Source organism: Oncorhynchus mykiss, chromosome 19 (genome assembly GCF_013265735.2).
Source record: "Oncorhynchus mykiss isolate Arlee chromosome 19, USDA_OmykA_1.1, whole genome shotgun sequence".
NCBI classification, from domain to species: Eukaryota; Metazoa; Chordata; class Actinopteri; order Salmoniformes; family Salmonidae; genus Oncorhynchus; species Oncorhynchus mykiss.
Window position 1 is genome coordinate 22,422,977 of NC_048583.1, and position 23,621 is coordinate 22,446,597.

The 23,621-nt window shown below is 41.7% G+C and overlaps 1 protein-coding gene across 1 annotated transcript in view; it reads left to right on the forward strand.

Annotated features, from left to right (window-relative positions):
• The first annotated feature begins 447 nt into the window (after positions 1-447).
• The window catches only part of LOC110497498 (storkhead-box protein 2), a 38,686-nt gene continuing 15,512 nt past the window's right edge, over positions 448-23,621 (forward strand). Inside the window, exons 1-2 of the mRNA XM_021573630.2 lie at positions 448-1,898; positions 13,255-13,407. Of these exons, the coding sequence (XP_021429305.2) occupies positions 1,715-1,898; positions 13,255-13,407 (337 nt within the window). The 5' untranslated portion in view covers positions 448-1,714. The remainder of the gene's footprint in view (positions 1,899-13,254; positions 13,408-23,621) is intronic.

A 23,621-nucleotide genomic window follows, 5' to 3' on the forward strand; every position in this document is an offset into this window, starting at 1 on the left:
TGATTGTAAGCCAAGTAAAACTATATGCGGTTTTGAATAGAAATAAGAAATGTGAAATCGATGTGAATGTGGATTAAGCAAATCCTTGATGGTGTTTCTGTTGTATTTTTTAATATCATTCATTGTTATACAGTGGTGATATAGAGGTGCTAACAATTGTAGCACTTTCTCTTTCAATCTAGTAGCAGAGCTTTCATAGGCTGGGCCAGAAGCTGGGGGTGGAGCCAAGCTTTGGGGGTTGTTCAGTTTGCATGTAATGCAGGACAGTTCTTCAATTAGCATGGGACATGTCTCAAGAGGGGAGGAGAGGGAGAGGGTCTCATGCTTATCCTGCCCCCTTTCCTGCAGTGGCGCTGCACAGCTGAGAGAGAGAGAGAGAGTTAGAGAGGGAGGGAGAGAACGAGAGAGGGGTTGGTTAAAAAAAACATTCAACCAGAGGCTTTCTCTTCATTAGTCCCTTTATCCAACTGGAATAAATTGCTTGCAGGACACATGTGGTTGCTGCATCTTTGTGTGTGTGAATGTTGTTATTTTCTTTCTTCTCCGCTATACGTCTGTCCTCGGTCTCTCACTCGCTCTCTCTACCCCTCCCATCATCTCAGTCACCCAGACACAGACACACGCACAATCTCGCGCAGTGGGCAGGCACGCGCGCGCACACACACTCTTTCTTGAGGTTCTGGGAGCAGCGGCAGCTGCGGTGGTTGGCGTTGAAATACATTGGCCGTTGACTGGAGTTAGCTGCAGCTCTGTTGGTTGAATTAATGGATGATATAACGAGCCTTTTAGGATTGGATTCTCGTATTGGATTTTCACGAGAGAGGAGGATATCTATTCTGGGATTTGTTTTATTTATATGCGCTCCATTCTATGCGCCTTTTTTCTCTCCCCACCCTTTCCAGGTGTGGTGTCGTCGAGGACGAGCGGGTCTTGCGCGGTGGATTTGGCCTCCGCTACACTCTGCAATCTGTAGAGTTTTTCAGTGGAGGTCAGGGTAAAGGGCGCTATTATTTCTCTTTTTTTTCCTCAAAGGGGGGCTCTTTTGTTTTCTGCCTATAGCTCCCATGGTGAATTGAGCAATTGTCGGAGAACAGCCTCTACAGATAAACTGCCGATTCTCTACCCATCTATTCCCCCTCCACCCCCTCCCCCAATTCCCCTCCACCCCTCCCCCAATTCCCCTCCACACCAAAAAAACTACATTCACCTGAACCAACCCCCTCCAACCTTCCTTTCCCACACCTCCATCTATCCTCGCCATCCTCCCTCCTTGCTTCCCATGCCCCATTTTCTTCATCCTTACCCCTGCCACCCCCTCCCCTTCCGCAGCATAGCGGCTACGTAATGCGCCTCCCGACGCATGCGAACAGGGATGCTACAAATGGTGGTTCGGACTGATCGCTGACATAAAAAAAAGGGTGATGCCTGGCGCAACCACCACCGCCGCAATGGATCAGCCCGGGAAAACGCAGCAGATGCCAATCCACCGCAGTCTGGATTGAGAGGCGGCTGTAGTAGCTTGCCTGTGGATGTGAATGACTAAACGTGCGTGTGTGTGTATGCAAGCGTGCACGCTGGTCCTCCGTCATGTCTCTCGCCTGATCCATTGCACGGGGCGACCCTGCTGATGTGGGGGAGGCACTAAGCCTCAGGTTGGCCTCCCCCCGAACCCAGTAGTAGCCCCCGTGGCAGGCCGCTTGCCCCTGGGGTCGCTATGAAGAATACCCGCAGCACCAACCTGCGGCGGGCCTGGCCCAGTTCGGACCTGTCCGAGCGGCTGCCAGAGCGCACCCGCTCCCGGAGCGAGAAGGACTTCCGTCTCCAGCAGAAACACCACCACACTCCCCCTCCTCCACCCCACATCTCACCAGGCCCCCCCCAGGGCTACCAAATGCCAGGTGAGTCTGACAGCAACCCCCACCACAACCACTACCATCCCTAACTCACCATTTTCTCCGATGTTGGCAAGCGTGTGTAAAGTTGTACGTGAGGGTTAGTAACGTCTTGGTTTCTTCCAAGACAACATGATACCAAGTCAACTAGGGGGTATCTATTGATATGGAATATGTGAGAACAAAGGGTAGTTTGTGAGCGTCTGTGTTCTGTAATATGATTTTTTTATTTATTTTTAAGTTGAAGTAACATAGTTAAAGGGTAAAGACAATATTGGAATTGAATAGTCCAAGGCAAGGATATTGCATCATGGCGGTTGATTATTTATAAATTAGAACGTTAATATTAGTATTTAATACAACCAATGGCTGAAAAGGGAAGCAATGGGATGTTGTTGGAGCTAAATCTTTGAAACCGTCTCATCACAGGTTTTTCTTTCCCCTTGATTCATGGGTTGAGCCGTAAGGGATCTGCATATCCATATGTCATGCATGTTTCTGTGAGATGCTTGTCCATCTAGTATTGTTGTGTGAAGTGTCAGATAGGACTGTGATTTGGGGTATAAGTGAAAATGTAGTTTATGGTCTCTGTTTTTAATGACACCGTGGTACATTTTAAAGGGACATTTCAGCTAAATTGCATATTTAGATGTTTTGTTTCCTTACCTTTAAAGCAGTCTGTACAAGGATTTACGATCCACACGTTGCTTTTGTTTATCCTCCCCCGTTTAGCATATTTTAAATTTAATATAGAAGTCATCCCAAAGTAATTTAAAACCAAGTCATTGTTGTGCAATACAATTCATTTTTGAGATGTTTTGGCATGAAATATAAAATATTCTAAACGGGGAGTTTGATTTTCATTGGCGTGACTTGTTTAAATTGTAATGTTTCATCACAGACTAACTAGCTACATGGTCTCCTTGCTTGACAAGCTAGCTAATTTATTAGCCAACATCAGCGACCTATACTGAACAAAAATAAAAACGCAACATGTGAAGTCCAATGTTTCATGAGCTGAAATAAAAGATCCCAGAAATGTTCCAAAAAGCTTATTTCTCTCAAATGTTGTACACAAATGTGTTTACATCCCTGTTAGTGAGCATCTCTCATTTGCCAAGATAATCCATGCACCTAACAGGTGTAGCATATCAAAAAGCAGATTAAACAACATGATCATTACATAGGTGCACCTTGTGCTGGGGACAATAAAAGGCCACTCTAAAATGTGCAGTTTTGTCACACAACACAATGCCACAGATGTCTCAAGTTTTGAGGAAGCGTGCAATTGGCATGCTGACTGCATGAATGTCCACCAGAGCTGTTGCCAGAGAATTGAATGCTCATTTCTCTACCATAAGCTGCCTCTAATGTTGTTTTAGAGAATTTGCAGTACGTCCAAACAGCCCCACAACCGCAGACCACATGTAATCACGCCAGCCCAAGAACTCCACATCCGGCTTCTTCACCTGCGGGATCGTCTGAGACCAGCCACCTGGACAGCTGATGAAACTGTGGGTTTGTACAACCAAATCATTTCTGCAGGGATTTCTAAGGGAAGCTCATCTGCGTGCTCATCGTCCTTACCAGAGTCTTGACCTGGCTGCAGTTTGGCATCGTAACCGACTTCAGTGGGCAAATGTTCACCTTCGATGGCCACTGGCACGTTGCAGATGAATCAAGGATGAATCCCGGTTTCAACTACACTGGGGAGATGGCAGACAGCATGTATGGCATCGTGTGGGCGAGCAGTTCGCTGATATCAACGTCGTAAGGATCTGTACACAATTCCTGGAAGCTGAAAATGTCCCACTTTTCCATGGCCTGCATACTCCCCAGACATGTCATCCATTGAACATGTTTGGGATGCTCTGGATTAATGACAACTGGAACCTGTATGAATACTTCGCTCCTACCGTCCTTGAAGTAATCTCAGATCTGAATTGGTTGGATCTGTGAAAGTAATAGGATGGCACCTTACTTACTTATTTGTGTGTACCTCTAGAAAACAAGGAAGTAAGGATGCATTTCTAAAATATTCAAACAAGTTTCTGGTGGTTCCTGTCCTCTAAGCAAAATATAGTTGACAATAAAATAAAAAGCCGTCTATGTCTGACATTTAAGTCACGTTCATTTTCAGTTCTATGTGAAATAGTTTTAAAAATGTATTTTACAGACGTTATAATGATAACTCTGCCAGACTTTCTATTGACATCCAGTTTAGGAATGAAGTGAACTTTTTAAAATTTCGACTTTAGAGAGATTCAATTATGGAATTTGAATTATTGCACTTAAAAGCTTTTGAACTGACAGTGATCATGTTCAATGGGTCAAGTCAAGGCCAGTCCATTTGGGACTAAATGGACCAAACATAGACAACTATTTTTGGGCCAAATCAAGGCCAGCCCATAAATCAACAACCCAATAAAGGCCAGGGTGGACCAACCTCATTTCTACCAATAATCAATGTCCATGGACGTCCTGTGTCAGTCTGTACTCACTTGGTGGGTGGAGATGGGTGATCTGTAGAAACAGAAAGCAATTAGGTAGGTGAATGTTTTAGGGATCAACTACGAATCTCATTGGATTGTTCTTGAATAATTAATGACATGTAACGGGATGAATTTGAATAAGTGACATATGATATTCAACCATTACTAACAGACCTTCGTAAGACTTACATTTGTAGAGAAGAATATCTTTGACAGGGTTTCTCACCCCTGTCAACTGATTGTTGTTAGCTGATTGTGAATTTGAAAAGTCCACAAAATCATAGAGGAAATAAGAACTATACTAGCCCCTTTTTAGTTGTAGAAAGAGGCCTACCTTTCACATAAAAATCTGGGTCATAACTATGTCACCTCTAACCCAGAATTTGTGTGGCCTAGTTGACCCCATTCATACTAGCCTCAGCTGCAAGGTTTCGCTCATGTTGTTCTTAAAAGCCTGGGGAAGTTTATATTGAAGAGTAGGTATGAGTGGTGCGCTGCTTGCATATTGCTGCTGTCTGATTGGTTGTGAATAGATGTAATTTTTCAAAAACAACCACCACCCTATCCATTCTTCAGAACTGCAAATTATCCAGAGTAAGCTACAGTGCTAGCAAGCTATTATTTAGAAAATTAACATCTCAGCAATTGTTTTGGTTGCAATTTCACTACCCCATGTCGGCACTAGAGAATATTATTGACTATTTGGTTTCCAATCTCCCGCCTGGTTCACCCTCTAATCCTCTGACTGACAATAACTTTCAGAGGCTTTCAGTCCAAAGGTATCGCTCTCTGTGGCTGACCTGAGGAAAACACTAAAAAGAGTGGATACTGGGGCCTCCCAGGTGGCGCATTGCAGTGTGCCACCAGAGACCCTGGGTTCGAGCCCAGGCTCTGCTCCGGCCATGACCGGGTGGTCCATGGGCCTAGCGTTGTCCAGGTTAGATGGGGGTTTGGCCGGGAGGGATATCCTTGTCTCATCGCACACTAGTGACTCCTGTGGCGGGCCGGGCGCAGTGCACGCTGACCAGGTTGCTAGGCGTACAGTGTTTCCGCCGACACATTGGTGTGGCTGGCTTCCGGGTTGGATGCGCGCAGTTGTGTTGTGTTTCGGGATGCATTAACCTTCGTCTCTTAACCTTTGTCTCTCTCTTTGTCTCTCCCACGAGCGTTGTAGCGATGAGACAAGACAGTAAAGACTAACAATTGGAAACCATGAAAAAGGGGCTAATTTTTTAAATATATTTTTGCTGACCAAATCAAACTTCAACCACTTGGTCATCATCCCAGTGCCCAAATTACTATTGCCCCGTCGCACTCACCCCTGGCATCGTGAAGTGCTTCGAGAGGCTGGTCAGGGCCTACATCAAGGCCAGCGTGCTAGGTACTCTGGACCAAATCCAATTTGCTTAGCGCTCAAACAGATCCAATGCAAATAGTCTGGGTGGCCATTTGATTAATTGTTCAGCAGTCTTATGGCTTGGGGGTAGAAGTTGTTAAGGGGCGGTATGCGAATTGGAGTGGTCTAGGGTATCCGGGAGGATGCTGTTGATGTGAGCCATGACCAGCCTTTCAAAGCACTTCATGGCTACCAACGTGAGTGCTACGGGGCTGTAATCATTTAGGCAGGTTACCTTCGTTCGCCACCCTCCACAGATGGGCCCCTAGTGGTCAAAGCATACCTTTCTATGGTTGCGTTTCAATACCTCTCTCCATAAGTGTGCACTTCTACACTCCCCATCATGGATCTAAAAGCATTGGACTGGTGAAGGAATAGGCTGGATAGAGTTCCACTATTGTTCTCACACCAGACCACTCCTTTTTAAATAATTGAGGAGACACTTAAGATGGGGACACTTAAGATGAGGCAAGGTACTTTAGATGTCCATGCTGGGTATAATACATAGAGGCCATAAAATAACAACAATCTGAAACTATTCAATGATAAATATTAAAATACATTGCCCTCAAAGTATTCACACCCCTTCACTTTTTTTCACATTTAGTTGTGTTACAGCCTGAATTTGAAATTGATTAAATTGAGATTGTGTGTCACTAACCTACACACTATACCCCATAATGTCAAAGTGCAATTATGTTTTAAAATGTTTTTATAAATCCATAAAAAATTTAAAGCTGAAATGTCTTGAGTGAATAAGTATTCAACCCCTTTGTTATGGCAAGCCTAAAAGTTCAGAAGTACAAATTTACTTAACATGTCACATATTAAGTTACATGGACTTCCTCTGTGTGCAATAATTGTATTTAAATAGAATAGAGCTAAGCATAGGCAAAATCCTAAAGGAAAATCTGGTTCAGTCCGCTTTCCAACAGACATTGGGAAACAAATTCACCTTTCAGCAGGACAATAACCGAAATCAAAAGGCCAAATATACACTGAAACTGCTTACCAAGATGACAGTTTTGACTTAAATCGGCTTGAAAATCTATTGCAAGACTTGAAAACGGCTGTGAAAACCTGACAGGGCTTGAAGAATTTAATAAATAATAATGTGCAAATATTTCACAATCCAGGTGTGCAAAGCCCTTAAAGACTTACCCAGAAAGACTCACAGCTGTAATTGCTGCCAAATGTGAATCTAATATGTATTGACTCTGGGGTGTGAATACTTATGTAAATATAAATATTTAATACATTTTTAATTCAGGCTGTAACACAATAAAATGTTGAATAAGTCTTATGGCTTGGGGGTAGAAGTTGTTAAGGGGCGGTATGCGAATTGGAGTGGTCTAGGGTATCCGGGAGGATGCTGTTGATGTGAGCCATGACCAGCCTTTCAAAGCACTTCATGGCTACCAACGTGAGTGCTACGGGGCTGTAATCATTTAGGCAGGTTACCTTCGCTTCCTTGGGCAGACTATGATGGTTTGCTTGACCGAATATTACAGACTCGGTCAGGGAGAGGTTGAAAATGTCAGTGAAGACACTTGCCAGTTGGTTCGCGCATGCTTTGAGTACACATCCTGGTAATCCGTCTGGCCCTGCTGCTTTGTGAATGTTGACCTGTTTAAAGGTCTTGCTCACATCGGCTACCGAGAGCTTTATCACACAGTCGTACAGAACAGCTAGTGCTCTCGTGCATGCTTCAGTGTTGCTTGCCTCGAAGTGAGCATAAAAGGCATTTAGCTCGTCTGGTAGGCCTGCGTCACTGGGCAGCTCGTGTCTGGGTTTCCCTTTTGTAATCCGCTTCTGGATGAGCATTTTCTTGTTTGCTTATGGCCTTATAGAGTTGGTTGAGTGCGGTCGTAGTTCCAGCATCGGTTTGTGGTGGTAAATAGACGGCTACGAACAATATAGATGAGAACTCTCTTGGTAGATGTGGTCTACAGCTTATCATAAGGTACTAGGCTAGCTTTGGTGTACCAAGACATTTCTAAGTGACCCCAAACTTTTGAACGGTAGTGTACATATTTAGCACATGTTATTGTGGGAAATGAGTAAAACAGTATGTAACATTATTAAAGTGACTAGTGGTCCATGTCTATGTACATAGGGCAGCAGGCTCTAAGGTACAGGGTTAAGTAGACGGCTAGTAATATCATGTTATGCTATGGATGGTTTTGGAGGAATTATGTAGCATATCAATCCATACATTTTAACACAAGTTCTCAGCCATAAACAAGCATCGCGGACTGCAGCAACTGCTTGACCCCCTGCGATTCGCCACCCTCCACAGATGGGCCCCTAGTGGTCAAAGCATACCTTTCTATGGTTGCGTTTCAATACCTCTCTCCATAAGTGTGCACTTCTACACTCCCCATCATGGATCTAAAAGCATTGGACTGGTGAAGGAATAGGCTGGATAGAGTTCCACTATTGTTCTCACACCAGACCACTCCTTTTTAAATAATTGAGGAGACACTTAAGATGGGGACACTTAAGATGAGGCAAGGTACTTTAGATGTCCATGCTGGGTATAATACATAGAGGCCATAAAATAACAACAATCTGAAACTATTCAATGATAAATATTAAAATACATTGCCCTCAAAGTATTCACACCCCTTCACTTTTTTTCACATTTAGTTGTGTTACAGCCTGAATTTGAAATTGATTAAATTGAGATTGTGTGTCACTAACCTACACACTATACCCCATAATGTCAAAGTGCAATTATGTTTTAAAATGTTTTTATAAATCCATAAAAAATTTAAAGCTGAAATGTCTTGAGTGAATAAGTATTCAACCCCTTTGTTATGGCAAGCCTAAAAGTTCAGAAGTACAAATTTACTTAACATGTCACATATTAAGTTACATGGACTTCCTCTGTGTGCAATAATTGTATTTAAATAGAATAGAGCTAAGCATAGGCAAAATCCTAAAGGAAAATCTGGTTCAGTCTGCTTTCCAACAGACATTGGGAAACAAATTCACCTTTCAGCAGGACAATAACCAAAATCAAAAGGCCAAATATACACTGAAACTGCTTACCAAGATGACAGTTTTGACTTAAATCGGCTTGAAAATCTATTGCAAGACTTGAAAACGGCTGTGAAAACCTGACAGGGCTTGAAGAATTTAATAAATAATAATGTGCAAATATTTCACAATCCAGGTGTGCAAAGCCCTTAAAGACTTACCCAGAAAGACTCACAGCTGTAATTGCTGCCAAATGTGAATCTAATATGTATTGACTCTGGGGTGTGAATACTTATGTAAATATAAATATTTAATACATTTTTAATTCAGGCTGTAACACAATAAAATGTTGAATAAGTCAAGGGGTATGAATACTTTCTGAAGGCACTGTAAGCAATGCAGAAGCAGATGTGCTTGTAATCTAACATTTGACTGTCTGTTTATCTTTGTGAAGTAGAGCTGGGCCCGGTTTCCCAAAAGCATCTGAAGGCTAAATGTTATTTCTGGCTCAATTCTTGGCTAGGACCGTGTGGACCTGGGCCCCAGCTGCATTTGAGGCGTGGGTAGAGAAATGAGGCCATGGTAGTGCTGTGGTGTTAGCCAGCCCTCTCTGTAGTAATATGTATAGAGGAGAGGGAGGAGGCTGCGTGAGTAAGCCCTTGTTCCCCGCCTCCAGTCAGCTGTTTGAGTTGTAGAAAATCAGTCAGCCACTAAGATGACGCCTCTTAAGCCTCTGGAACTGGTACTGTATATCTCTTTCTCTCTTTCTCTCTTATTCACTTCGGGCCAAATCCTAATTACAGTTACGTGCAACTCCGAACTCTCATTCAAATATTCAAGTTACAGTACATCAATAAAGGATTTGTTGTCTCGCTCCACATTCATGTACTGAACTAGGCTAAACATAATCACCCTCATTCTGGCCATCCCAGATGCTGACGTCACTGACTAACCTCTGTAGGATTTCCTCAGGATGATTGTGTAAAAGGGTAGCAGAGAGGAGCTTGACAGATGGAAGCACTAATAGCTCTCTCTTCTCTGCATTCTTCAAACATGGACTGTATACAGGCAGCGGAGTTGTCATTGTTGATGTTCTTAGTAATGACAATGCAAGAACCCAGTTGTTACTGTACAAATGACGTTGTTTTGCTTTTACGAGAAGCTGTAAATTCTATACGGCATCTGAAAAATGAAGGAAATTTGGTCAAATGTGACAGGTGAATAATAGAAACACTGGTGTCCTGCCCGGCAAGAATAAATGAATGAATGTCAAGCTTAACTGCCCTGTTTTAGTCATTGGAACTGTGTTAGCATCAATTACCAGGTTTCCAACCATTTCTTGTGGATGAATTACCCGAAGCATGAAAAAAGTAGGCTGTGAAACAGGAAATGCCGGTACAATTTTATAAATGTCGACAATTTGTTCATTCGACATGGTGGGGTCTTTTTGGTACATGGGAATTTAACAGAAAAATACATTTGTATGCACACTACATCACGCACAGCCCATATTGTTTAATGCCGATTTTTAAATATTCAGCCTGAAGATCTGTCGCCAATTGGATGGAAATTCAGCTAATATGGTGAAAATAGTTTTGTTCTTCCAGTTTTCGTCACTAGCTAGGTTTCCACCCACAAAAAGATATGTGCATTTACCAGCAGTGGTGCGTTTCCATCAAACTGGCTTGTTGCGAATAGCAAGCTGTGTGTAATGAATAAATACTTTAAAAAAATACTTTGTCCTATTACTTTTCATTTATTGAATAAAAACAGAAGTTTTGTATTTCTATCCCATGTTGTATTCTGTCAATGGTTTTGCCACAAAAAGTCTTGCGATAAATGGCAAATTTGCCAATGCACATGCACTCTTGCCAATAGCTCGCAAATATAGTGCAGAGGGTACATTTTGAGATTGTGGATAACAGAAACATAATATTTATTTTTTCAATTGGCAGCCAAACACAAATTAAGCATACAAATGAAGACCCTTGATATTTATTGGAAATTAGTATCAAGCTCATCACCGTGCACTTTCATCACCATGTAGAGTTCATCATCATTTATTTAATCTGTAGCCTAATAAACTGCATTCTTTTCCAAGTCATAGTCAGTGGACCACATAGCATCACGTGACTGTAGTTTATTTGACAGTTATTCTATCAACAACAGAATAAAAAAAAAGTTTTTCCACTGCCATTGTCGCATGATCTATTTCACTGACAAAAAAATAATTCTTCCTTGTTGAATGTATATTGTTTTGTCAACATTTAGGGAAGTTTACTGACAATGTGTTTCCGTCAGGCCTATAGTGTATTTTTTATCCGACACGTACTTGACTTGCATAAAAATGGTTGAATGGAAACATGGTTATAGTCACATAAGCATTTGGTCCATTACCAATATATAATTGGGCTGCTGATACTGAGCAACACCAAGGATAAATAGTATTTATTGGTACACTATATATAACAAACATTAGGAACACCTTCCTAATATACATGTGTGTTGAGTGTGTGTGCTAGCGTTTGTGTGCATATGCCTGTGTCTGTACCCGTGCGTGTGTGTCTCTTCACAGTACCCACTGTTCCATAAGGTGTATTTTTATCTGTTTTTAAATCTGATTCTATTTCTTGCATCAGTTACCTCATGTGGAATAGAGTTCCATGTAGTCATGGCTCTATGTAGTACTGTGTGCCTCCCATAGTCTGTTCTGGACTTGGAATGTGAAGAGACCTCTGGTGTCTTGTCTTGTGGGATATGCATGGGAATCTGTGCTGTGTGCTAGTAGTTGTCTAGTTGACTTCAATATTTTGTCTTGCCCATTCACCCTCTGAATGGCAAACATACACAATTCATGTCTCAATTGTCTCAAGGCTTAAAAACCCTTCTTTAACCTGTCTCCTTCCCTTCACCCTTTATTTGGCTCCGAGTGGCGCAGTGGTCTAAGACACTGCATCATAGTGCAAGCGATCACTGCAGCACCTGGTTTGAATCCAGGCTGCATCACATCTTGGGATGGGCGGCGCACAATTGACCCAGTGTCGTCCTGGTTTGGCCGGGGATGGCCTTCATTGTAAATAAGAATCTGTTCTTAACTGACTTGCCTAGTTAAATTAAATATATATATATTTTTTTACACTGACTGAAGTGGATTTAACAAATTACATCAATAAGGGATCATAGCTTTGAACTGGATTATCTTGGTCAGTCTACGTCATGGAAAGAGCAGGTGTCCTCAATGTTTTGTATACGCGTGAAAATGTAGAGTTTCCATCAACTTTGCTCGAACGCAATGTAAATATCAAAGAACTTCACTGTTAACGGTCAGAGTAGTGGGTGGAACCATCCACTTCAGAAAAAGGTGTGATATTAATCAAGTTTCCATTTATTATGTGTTATTTACTGCAACTGTAGTAAGGTGGGCAATACGAGAGGTCTTCAGATTTACCTTTTTTGTATTATTTTCCTTGAAAGAACAACTAGTGGGTTTTGAGTGCTTCTCCACTATTTGGAAAGTTGGTCTGCCTAATCTTCAGTCTGGGAGCAGTTTTGTGTCTCCTCCCTCTGTACATAAAAACAGTTTAAAACTGTATAACACAATAGTGTCTTTTGAAAACTGGTTAATATATCCCAAAGTCAATAGCAAATGGGATTATGTATATATTTATGTTGCTGTTAATGTATTTAAAATCTATTTAGGCAAGTTAACCAAGTGTTTGTTGGCTTAGCTATTTTTATTTGACCTTTTATTTAACTAGGCAAGTCAGTTAAGAACAAATTCTTATTTACAATGACGGCCTACCCTGGCCAAACCCTAACGACGCTGTGCCAATTGTGTGCCACCCTATGGGACTCCCAATCACGGCCGGTTGTGATACAGCCTGGAATCGAACCAGGGTCTGTAGTGACATCTCTAGCACTGAGCTGCAGTCCCTTAGACAACTGCTTGAGAGAATGTGTGTGCATTACCGGTGGAGAGCTTTGAAAACTGGTGAATGCCGAACTTGATTGTGATTGGTTACACCTCCCTTGTCTTTGCGAGGACTAGTTCATTTAGAACCGGGCTCAGAGTATTCACGCTTGGGTTTCTGAAGGCTCATGCTTTTTAATATGGTGGGATCTGGCTAAATGTGTGGTGAGAGAAGGCAGGGATATTTTATAGGGGAGAGTGGAGCTCAATTTATCCCAATCTCCCTTACAGATGATCACCTTTGTGCCTCTTTAATTGACATGACTTAAAAATGATAGCGCTATTATAACCATATGAAGCGATACTAGTTCTGGGAGGAGACTGCTGAGCTTTGCTACCATTCAGATTCGGTCAGTTACTGAATCCCGGGGCTATATTATGTAGGAGTGCTGATCAGTTTTGCCTTTTAAATCATAGTGATTATAAGATTATTATGGACAGGAGGGACCTGATTCTAGATCAGCACTCCTACTCTGAGACCCACAGTTCATTCACTGACTAGTCTGTTTCTCCCTACTGCAGGTGATGTGTCTCCCATCAGCATGTCTCCTATCAGCCAGTCCCAGTTCATCCCACTGGGGGAGATCCTGTGTCTGGCTATCTCAGCAATGAACTCTGCTCGGAAGTCCGTCAGCCAGGAGGCGCTGATGGAACACCTCGCCACCTGCTTCCCAGGTACAGTAGCTACAGTGTGAAATTTATAGCGTTAGCGCAATTACTAAGTCTATGGGTATGTTGAGGCTGTGTTGATTAGGCACAAAATGGAATAAACAAACTGAAATAGGGAGGAACTGCCTTGCCTTCTCCAATAAGTAACGTTCATTTTCCATTGTGAAACATTTTTAAACACTTTCTGTTGCGTGCCCTAATTAACACAACCCCTGCAACCCCTTAAAAAAAAAAAGACACACACACACACACACACACACACACACACACACACACAATGTCCTTATGGTAGTGTATGCATTCATGGCCCATTTGATAGTTGTCGAGAGGCAGTTTGTTAAAGGCATTCAAAATCCCTGTCCCCTTCACTCATTCCAGGGTTCCACGCTGCAGCAGCGTTATATACTGAGCAAAAATATAAACGCAACATGCAACAATTTCAAAGGATTTACTGAGTTACAGTTCATATAAGGAAATCAGTTCATTTAAATAAATAAATTAGGCACTAAAATATGGATTTCACATGACCTGAGAATACAGATATGCATCTGTTGGTCACAGGTACCTTAAAGAAAATAAAAAAGGTAGAGGTGTGGATCAGAAAACCAGTCAGTATCTGGTGTGACACATCTCCTTCACATAGAGTTGATCAGGCTGTTGATTGTGGCCTGTGGAATGTTCTCCCACTCCTCTTCAATGGCTGTGTGAAGTTTCTGTATATTGGCGGGAACTGTTGTGCACGTCAATCCAAAGCATTCCAAACATGCTCAATTGGTGACATGTCGGGTGAGTATGCAGGCCATGGGACATTTTCAGTTTCCAGGAATTGTGTACAGAGCCTTGCGATTTGGGGCCATACATTATCATGCTGAAACATGAGGTGACGGCGGCGGATGAATGACACGACAATAGGCCTCAGAATCTCATCACGGTATCTCTGTGATTCAAATGTATTTGTCACATGCGCAGAATACAACCTTACAGTGAAATACTTACTTACAAGCCCCTGACCAACAATGCAGTTTTAAGAAAAATACCTACAGAAAATAAGAAATAAAAGTAACAAATAATTAAAGAGCAGCAGTAAGATGACAATAGCGAGGCTATATACAAGGGGTACTGGTACAGAGTCAATGTGCGGGGTACCGGTTGGTCAAGGTAATTGAGGTAATATGTACATGTAGGTAGAGTTATTAAAGTGACTATGCATAGATAATAACAGAGTAGCAATACAAATAGTCTGGGTAGCCATTTGATTAGATTAGATGTTCTTATGGCTTGGGGGTAGAAGCTGTTCAGGACCTAGACTTGGCGCTCCGGTACCGCTTGCCATAGAGTAGCAGAGAGAACAGTCTATGACTAGGGTGGCTGGAGTCTCATGCCCTCTTCACGACTGTCACGTGGAGAGGTATACGCCCACTAAAAACCACTTAGCACCTAGAGTGATGGAGTAGTAACTATTACCCATGAAAAATGAGTGATGTTGGCAAGAACAGTGGCAGTGATAGCGATAGAGGAGCAGCTTCCAGCAAAGACATTATTGATAAAAAGGGTTCAACTGTCTCAGATATTTGGAAGTGGTTTGGCTTTTTGAAGTCCGACAAAGAGCAGAGAAATGTTCGGCGCAAATTGTGCCGTAGACAGGTGGCTACCAAGTCTGGTAATACGACAAACCCTTTTCACCTTTTTGAAGCAAAATCACTATTTGGAACATGCAGAAAGTTTGTTTATGCAACGGTATTGATAAACGGCACTCAAGCACCAGCCAATCGAGGGATGTTCACCCGAAGCAGTCAACACTGACAGCGTTTATGCCCTATGAGCAAACATCAAAAAGTCACAAAGACCTCACAAATGCTATTTATACATTGCATCGCTAAGGACATGCTACCAATTAACACAGTCGAAAAGGAACGTTTCAAGAGGCTTTTCAATTTAATTGAATCGCCGAATGTAGGTAAAAAGTTGAGGAACGGCTCAAGACAGATTTGACGTATTTTGCTACTACCACCGATCTGTGGTCTAGTCACATGCCAGAGCCTTATATTAGCCTCACTATCCACTATGTTGACAAAGAGTGGAATCTTCAAAACAAATGCCTTCAAACATCATACTTTCCCGAAGACCATATGGGTGAAGCTATAGCAGAGGGGCTCATTGACGCTCTCGCCTCCTGGGGACTGTCAAGGCAGACAGGTCTGCATAACAGCGGATAGTGGTGCGAATGAAGGCCGCTCAAATCAACTAATGGACCGGACTGCAATGTTATGGACATTGTCTGCGCTTGGCCATTGGTAAGTAACCTTGTCAATTATGTATATTGTATATATTTTTTAATCTACTGATTCAAGTTAAATATTACATTTGTACATAATTAAAAGGGATTATTGTGATTTTAACATTTTATTAAAATGTCTTGATTTCTCTTAGAGAGAGTGGGTAGAGACAAACGGGTGGATCGAGCAATTGGAGTGTGTAAGAAAGTGGTAGGTGCCTTTTCCTATTCGTGGAAAAAGAAGAGAGGCCTGGCAGTTGCTCAAAAAGAACACAGCCTACCCCAGCACAAGTTGGTGACAGAGTCGCCTACCTGGCGGAGATCACGTCAAAAGATGGTGCAAAGAGTACTGGAGCAGGAGAAAGCCATTTCACAGGTTTTGTGCAGCGACAAGAAGACATTTAGCTCCCACCTATACAGATATAGATGTTCTGGAGTCCATCAACCAGGCATTGACCCCACTCCTAGAATTTACAGATGCTCTGTCTGGTGAGTCTTATGTCAGTGTGTCTTACTTGAAGCCAGTACTACACCTGTTCAATACAGAGGTCATGAAACCTGATGATGGTGAAACAGAGCTCACCCAAACCATCAAAACAATAGTCATGGACTATCTGAATGAGACATATGATGACCTAGCCACATATGACCTCCTGGACATAGCCTCGTTGGTCGACCCTCGGTTTAAAACACATTACATCATAGAGGAGGAGGTGGGCCACATAAAAGCAAGAGCTGTCTCAGAGATGGTCAATGAGGGACATGAAAACCCAAGCCCAGCACAGGGAGATGTTGCTGCTGCTTCACCACAACTGCCAGCTAAAAAGTGAAAGTCACTGGGCATTTTTTCAAAAAACTTTCTTACTACAGGTCTTACTGAAATCCAGCTGGTAGAAAAGGAACTCAGTTGCTACCCTCAGTCTCCTGATGCTGACAGTGAATCCAGTCCACTGGACTGGTGGAAGATCCATCAAATAAACCAAAGCATTAAAGCCTTCGGTTTGTTCATGCAGGCTTGAGTCTGAAGCAGAAAGGATCCTTTTAAACATTATTTGATTAAAATTGTGATAATTATCATTAAAGCTAGAGACAGTAGACGTACTTTACTTTCTTTCTTGTAACTTGTAAGACAACTACCCCAACATAAATGATAATGTGCTATTTAGGCTAACAGTTATAATGCATATTGACTTTTGCTATTTAAAAAAAAATATATATTTCTTGCTCATGACTTGTAAGGCTTCACAGCTTCATTTTTTTGGAGTTAATGTTATTTGTGAGTTCTGCTTCTGACAATAAATAAGAAACATTAAAGCCTTTGGTTTGTTTAGGCATTCTTGAGTCTGAAGCAGATATGCACCTTTTTAAACATTATTTGATTAACATTGTGATAATTATTGTTATCGAATGGAAAAAAAAACTATAAATAATATAAAACTTTCAGTGTGACTGAAGTATGTTTTGAGTTGAATGATGTAATGATTAGAAAGTTGTAGGCCATTATTTGGGTAGAGAAATATGATGACAGCTCTAGTGATGGACGCGCTTTTAAAATTATTTTTGTGATTATTGAAGAACTATGTAGAATACAGAAAGTTTTCCGACCCCTTGACTACTTCTAAATTGGATTAAGTTGTTTTTTTTACCCCTCAACAATCTACACACATTAACCCATAATGAAAAAGCAGACTGTTTTTTTTAAATGTTTGCAAATGAAATATCACATTTGCATAAGTATTCAGACCTTTTACTTAGTACTTTGTTGAAGCACCTTTGGCAGCGATGACAGCCTCGAGTCTTCTTGGGTGTGACGCTATTTGGGGAGTTTCTCCCATTCTTCTTTGCAGATCCTCTCAAGCACTGTCAGGTTGGATGGGGAGGGTCGCTGCACAGCTATTTTCAGGTCTCTCCAGAGATGTTCGATCGGGTTCATGTCCGGGCTCTGGATGGGCCACTCAAGGACATTCAGAGACTTGTCCCGAAGCAACTTCTGTGTTGTCTTGGTTGTGTGCTTAAGATCGTTGTCCTGTTGGAAGATAAACCTTCATCCCAGTCTGAGGTCCTGAGTGCTCTGGATCAGGTTTTCATCAAGGAACTCTCTGTACATTGCTCCGTTCATCTTTCCCTCGATCCTGACTAGTCTCCCAATCCCTGCCACTGAAAAACATCCTCACAGCATGATGCTGCCATCACCATGCTTCACCTGGTGCCAGGTTTCCTTCAGGTGTGATGCTTGGCATTCAGGCCAAGGAGTTCAATCTTGGTTTCATCAGACCACAGAATCTCGTTTCTCATGGTCTGAGAGTCCTTTAGGGGCCTTTTGGAAAACTCCAAGCAGGCTGTCATGTGCCTTTTACTGAGGAGGGGCTTATGTCTGGCCACTACCATAAAGGCCTGATTGGTGGAATGCTGCAGAGATGGTTGTCCTTCTGGAAGGTTCACCCATCTCCACAGAGGAACACTGGAGCTCTTTCAGAGTGACCATCGGGTTCTTGGTCACCTACCTGACCAAGGCCCTTCTCCCCCGATTGCTCAGTTTGGCCGGGCAGTCAGCTCTAGGAAGAGTCTCGGTCGTTCCAAACGTCTTCCATTTAAGAATGATGGAGGCCACTGTGTTCTTGGGGACCTTCAATGCTGCAGACATTTTTTGGAATCCTTCCCCAGATCTGTGCCTTGACACAATCCTGTTTCGCAGCTCTACGGATAATTGCTTCTAGCTCATGGCTTGGTTTTTGCTCTGACATGCACTGTCAACTGTGGGACCTTATACATACAGGTGTGTGCCTTTCCAAATCATGTCCAATCAACTGAATTTACCACAGATGGACACCAATCAAGTTGTAGAAACATCTCAAGGATGATCAATGGAAACAGGATGCACCGGAGCTCAATTTTGAGTCTCATAGTAAAGGGTGTGAATACATATATAAAAAAATATATATTCTAAAAACCTGTTTTTGCTTTGTCATTATGGGATATTGTGTGTTGATTAATGATTAAAAATATTTAATCAATTTTAGAATAAGGCTGTAAAGTGGGGAAAGTCAATGGGTCTGAATACTTTCCGAACTGTGTATGTAGACCTACTGATAGCTAGCTTTTGGCTAAAAGTAAATTTCCTGAAGAAAATGTGGTGTGTGTGTGTGTGGTGCCAGCTTCTTTTGAAGTATGTGTGGTTTAGAAATATGTTATAGTCGTGGTAGTGTCTGCAGTAGTAATGATGATGACTGATTATAGTTGGAAAAAGTAGGTAGATGAAAAGATAGGATAGCTTGAACATATGAACGTTGGTTTGGTGTATCTCGCTTGAACTGTTCAAGAGTTACTGGTGGTGATTTATTTTATAGAAATGTATGCAAATGTATAAAGTTAAAGTTAACTTTTTAAAGAATGTGAAATTAGGATAGCCTGAACATGTGAAAGATGGTGGTTGTGTCTACAGTGGTTTTTATTATTTATTTAACTAGTCAAGACAGTTTAGAAATAAATTCTTATTTACAATTTACCCCGGCCAAATCCTAACCCGGACAATGCTTGGCCAATAGTGTGCCGCCCAATGGGACTCCAATCACGGCCGGTTGTGATGCAGCCTGGAATCGAACCAGGGTCTGTAGTGATACCTCTAGCACTGAGATGCTGTGCCTTACACCGCTGCACCACTCGGGAGCCCCCTGAGTGACTGGTTATAGTTGAAAAAGTAGATAGATGAAAAGATTGATTGAATGATTTGATTGGTTTATAGGATAGGACAGCCTGAACATTGGGTTGATGTCTCTAGCTTGAACTATTCAAGAGTTACAATTATTGTTGTTGGGTATTATATGCTAATGTATTCTCATTTAAGTAGTAATAATTTATAGTGGAGACCAGAGCTAGTGCGAACCAGAGCTAGCTAGCTATGCCCAGGACCAGAGCTGGGGTCAGAGCTAGTGCAGACCAGATCGGTAGTTGTGGTCAGTAGTTCTGTAGTTGTGTTGCAGGTTCTTCGGACCCTACAGTATAGACATGGTCAGTACTTGTGTGGTTGTGGTCAGCATTTGTGCTTTTGTGGTCATTAGTTGTGCGGTTCAGTAGTTTTGTGATCAGTAGTTGTGTGGTTGTAGTCAGTAGCTGTGTAGTTCATTGGCTGTGGTCAGTAGTTGTGGTCAGTCATTTGGTAAGTACAGTTGAAGTCAGAAGTTTACACTTGGAGTCATTAAAACGTGTTTTTCAACCACTCCACAAATTTCTTGTTAACAAACTATAGTTTTGGCAAGTTGGTTAGGACATCTACTTTGTGCATGACACAAGTAATTTTTCCAACAGTTGTTTACAGACAGATTATTTCACTTATAATTCACTGTATCACAATTCCAGTGGGTCAGAAAATTACTGAAAGTTGACTGTGCCTTTAAACAGCTTGGAAAATTCCAGAAAATGATGTCATGGCTTTAGAAGCTTCTGATAGGTTAATTGACATAATTTGAATCAATTGGAGGTGTACCTGTTGATGCATTTCAAGGCATACCTTCAAACTCAGTACCTCTTTGCTTGACATCATGGGAAAATCAAATCAGCCAGGAACTCAGAAAAAATTGTAGACCTCCACAAGTCTGGTTCATCCTTGGGAGCAATTTCCAAACGCCTGAAGGTACCACGTTCATCTGTACGAACAATAGTACGCAAGTATAAACACCATGGGACCACACAGCCGTCATACTGCTCAGGAAGGAGACACGTTCTGACTCCTAGAGATGAATGTACTTTGGTGCGAAAAGTGCAAATCAATCACAGAACATCAGCAAAGGACCTTGTAAAGATGCTGGAGGAAAAAGGTACAAAATTATCTATATCCACAGTAAAACTAGTGCTATGTCGACATTACCTCAGGCCCCTCAGGCTGCTCAGCAAGGAAGAAGCCACTGCTCCAAAACCACCATAAATAATCCAAACTACGGTTTGCAGCTGCACACGGGGACAAAGATCGTTCTTTTTGGAGAAATGTCCTCTGGTCTGATGAAACAAAAATAGAACTGTTTGGCCATAATGACCATTGTTATGTTTGGAGTGAAAAGGGAGAGGCTTGCAAGCCGAAGAACACCATCCCAACCATGAAGCACAGGAGGTGGCAGCATCATGTTGTGGGGGTGGTGGTGCACTTCACAAAATAGATGGCATGATGAGGAAGGACAATTTCGTGGATATATTGAAGCAACATCTCAAGACATCAGTCAGGAAGTCAAAGCTTGGTCCAAATGGACAATGACCCCAAGCATACTTCCAAAGTTGTGGCAAAATGGCATAAGGACAACAAAGTCAAGGTATTGGAGTGGCCATCACAAAGCCCTGACCTCAATCCTATAGAACATTTATGGGCAGACCTGAAAAGGCATGTGTGAGCAAGGAGGCCTACAAACCTGACTCAGTTACACCAGCTCTGTCAGGAGGAATGGGCCAAAATTCACCCAACTTATTGTTGGAAGCTTGTGGAAAGCTACCTGTGACGTTTGACCCAAGTTAAACAATTTAAAGGCAATTCTACCAAATACGAATTGAGTGTATGTAAACTTCTGACCCACTGGGAATGTGATTAAAAAAATAAAAGCAGAAATAAATCATTCTCTCTACTATTATTCTGACGGTTCACATTCTTAAAATAAAGTGGTGGTCTAACTGACCTAAGACAGGGAATTGTTACTGGGATTAAATGTCAAGAACGAATGAAACACTCAGTTTAAATGTATTTGGCTAAGGTGTATGTAAACTTCCGATTTCAAATGTAGCTGTGTATTCAGTAGTTGTGTGGTTGTGGTCAGTAGTTTTGTAGTTGTGGTCAGTAGTTGTGTGTTTGTGGACAGCAGTTGTGGTCAATAGTTGTGGTTTGGTAAGTAGCTGTGTATTCAGTAGTTGTTTGGTTGTGGTCAGTAGTTGTAGTCAGTAGTTTTGTGGTTTGTCTATAGTTGTAGTCAGCATTTGTGGTTGTGGTCAGTAGTTATTTGGTTGTGTGGTCAGTAATTTAGTGGTTGTGGTCACTAGTTTAGGTCAGTAGTTATGTGGTCGTGTTAAGGAGTTGTGTTCAGTAGTTGTTGTCAGGAGTTATGGTCTGTAGTTGTGTTTTTTGTGGTCAGTAGCTGTGGGCATTATTTGTGAGGTTGTGGGTAGTAGTTCAGGTCAGTAGTTGTGGTCATTACGTTTTGGGCAGTAGTTTTTGTAAATAGTTGTTGTGGTCAATAGTTGTGTGGTTGTGGTCAGTAGTTAGGGTCAGTAGTTATGGTTAGTAGTTGTGTAGTCAGTAATTGTGTGGTTGTGGTTCAGTAGTTGTGTGGTCAGCAGTTGTGGTCAGTAGTTAAGTGATTGTGGTCAGTTGTGGTCAGTAGTTTTAGTTATTAGATGTGGGTAGTAGCTTTGGTCAGTAGTTATGTGGTCATGGTCAGTATGTGGTCAGGAGTTGTGTTCAGTAGTTGTGTAGTCAGTAATTGTGTGGCTGTAGTCAATAGTTGTGGTGAGTAGTTGTAGTCAGTAGTTTTGTGGTCAGTAGTTTAGTGATTGGTCAGTAGTTGTGTGGTCAGTATTTGTGGTCGGGAGTTGTGTGGTTGTGGCCAAGAGTTAGTCTGTAGGTGTGTTGTGGTCAGTAGTTGTAGGTAGTAGTGGTGGTCGGGAGTTATGCTCAGTAGTTGTGCTCAGTATTTGCGGTAAGTAGTTGTGTGGTCAGTAGTTGGTTGCAGTCAGTAGTTGTGTGATTGTGGTCAGTAGTTTTGGTCATTAGTTGTGTGGTTGTGGTCAGTAGTTGTGTGGTTGTGGTCAGCAGGTGTGTTCAGTAGTTGAGTCAGTAGTTATGGTCTGTAGTTGTGGTGTTGGGGTCGATATTTGTGTGGCTGTGGTCAGTAGTTGTGTGGTCAATAGTTGTGGTCAGTAGTTGTGTGGTTGTGTTCAGTGTCTAAACTACTTTTGTTGTCTTTGAAAACTGAAAGAAGTGCAATGAGAAGTGATGGGTGAAATATCTAGAGTGAATGGTGGCAATTGTTATCCGTTTGCTAGGCAACAGTTGCCTTGGCTACAGCCAGTATGAGGAACATTCTAACAAAGATGTGTGCTTTGAAACTAAATAAATACTGCACTCTGAACCACAAACATATTTGCTAGATTCATGATAGTGTTGTCAGACAAAGCAAGGAAAGTGAACTTTAAAACATGATGTATTGCTATTGAAATGTGCAGCTGTTGTTGGTAAGCAATGAATCTGCTAGCTTCTGACATAACTTACTGCATCCATAAAGAGAGAGGTTGATGGGTTACAGCTCTATCTATTGATTGGTAGAAGCTATTCCTTATCCACTTTCCAATTTGAATAGCTTTTTTGGAAAGTGGTCAACATTTCAGTTATTTATAAAAAGTTACAAAAGCTGTTGATGCGGTTACTAAAACAGCGGTAACTTTTTATCGGAATATTTTTGTTCATCATTCAGATTTGAAAAGCAGAGAAGTAGAGGAAGATTTCATATGCTCTAACTTTTTGTCTAAGTTATTGGCCAAGTGGTCAAAATAGAGGATTTGTGTCAAAAGTTGCATTTACAGTGTGTTGGAAGTGAGGATGTCACAATGGGGCCTTTAGAATTATGAGGAATTGCCATGAAAGTGGTTGGAGGACAAAAATAAGAACAATAAAAATGTATAACTTAAAAAGTATAAAATCTATCAATAGGTAGGTAAGCACACTATTCCTGACCAATCTACACATTTTAAAGTTTGAAATTATTTTCTAGCTATTTTGTGTGGTTGTGGTAAGGGGAGAAGCGACCTAAATAATAATGGTAAAAAGTATGACGAAGATTTAAAGTTGAGACTTTTGCTTTGCAAGTCCCACCTAAAAACACTTCACTCTTGAAATGTAAGTCATAGAACTTTGGTTTTTAACTGCTGATGTGACTGTAAAACTGTTCTTTCCCCCCATTTGTGTTTCCCTCAG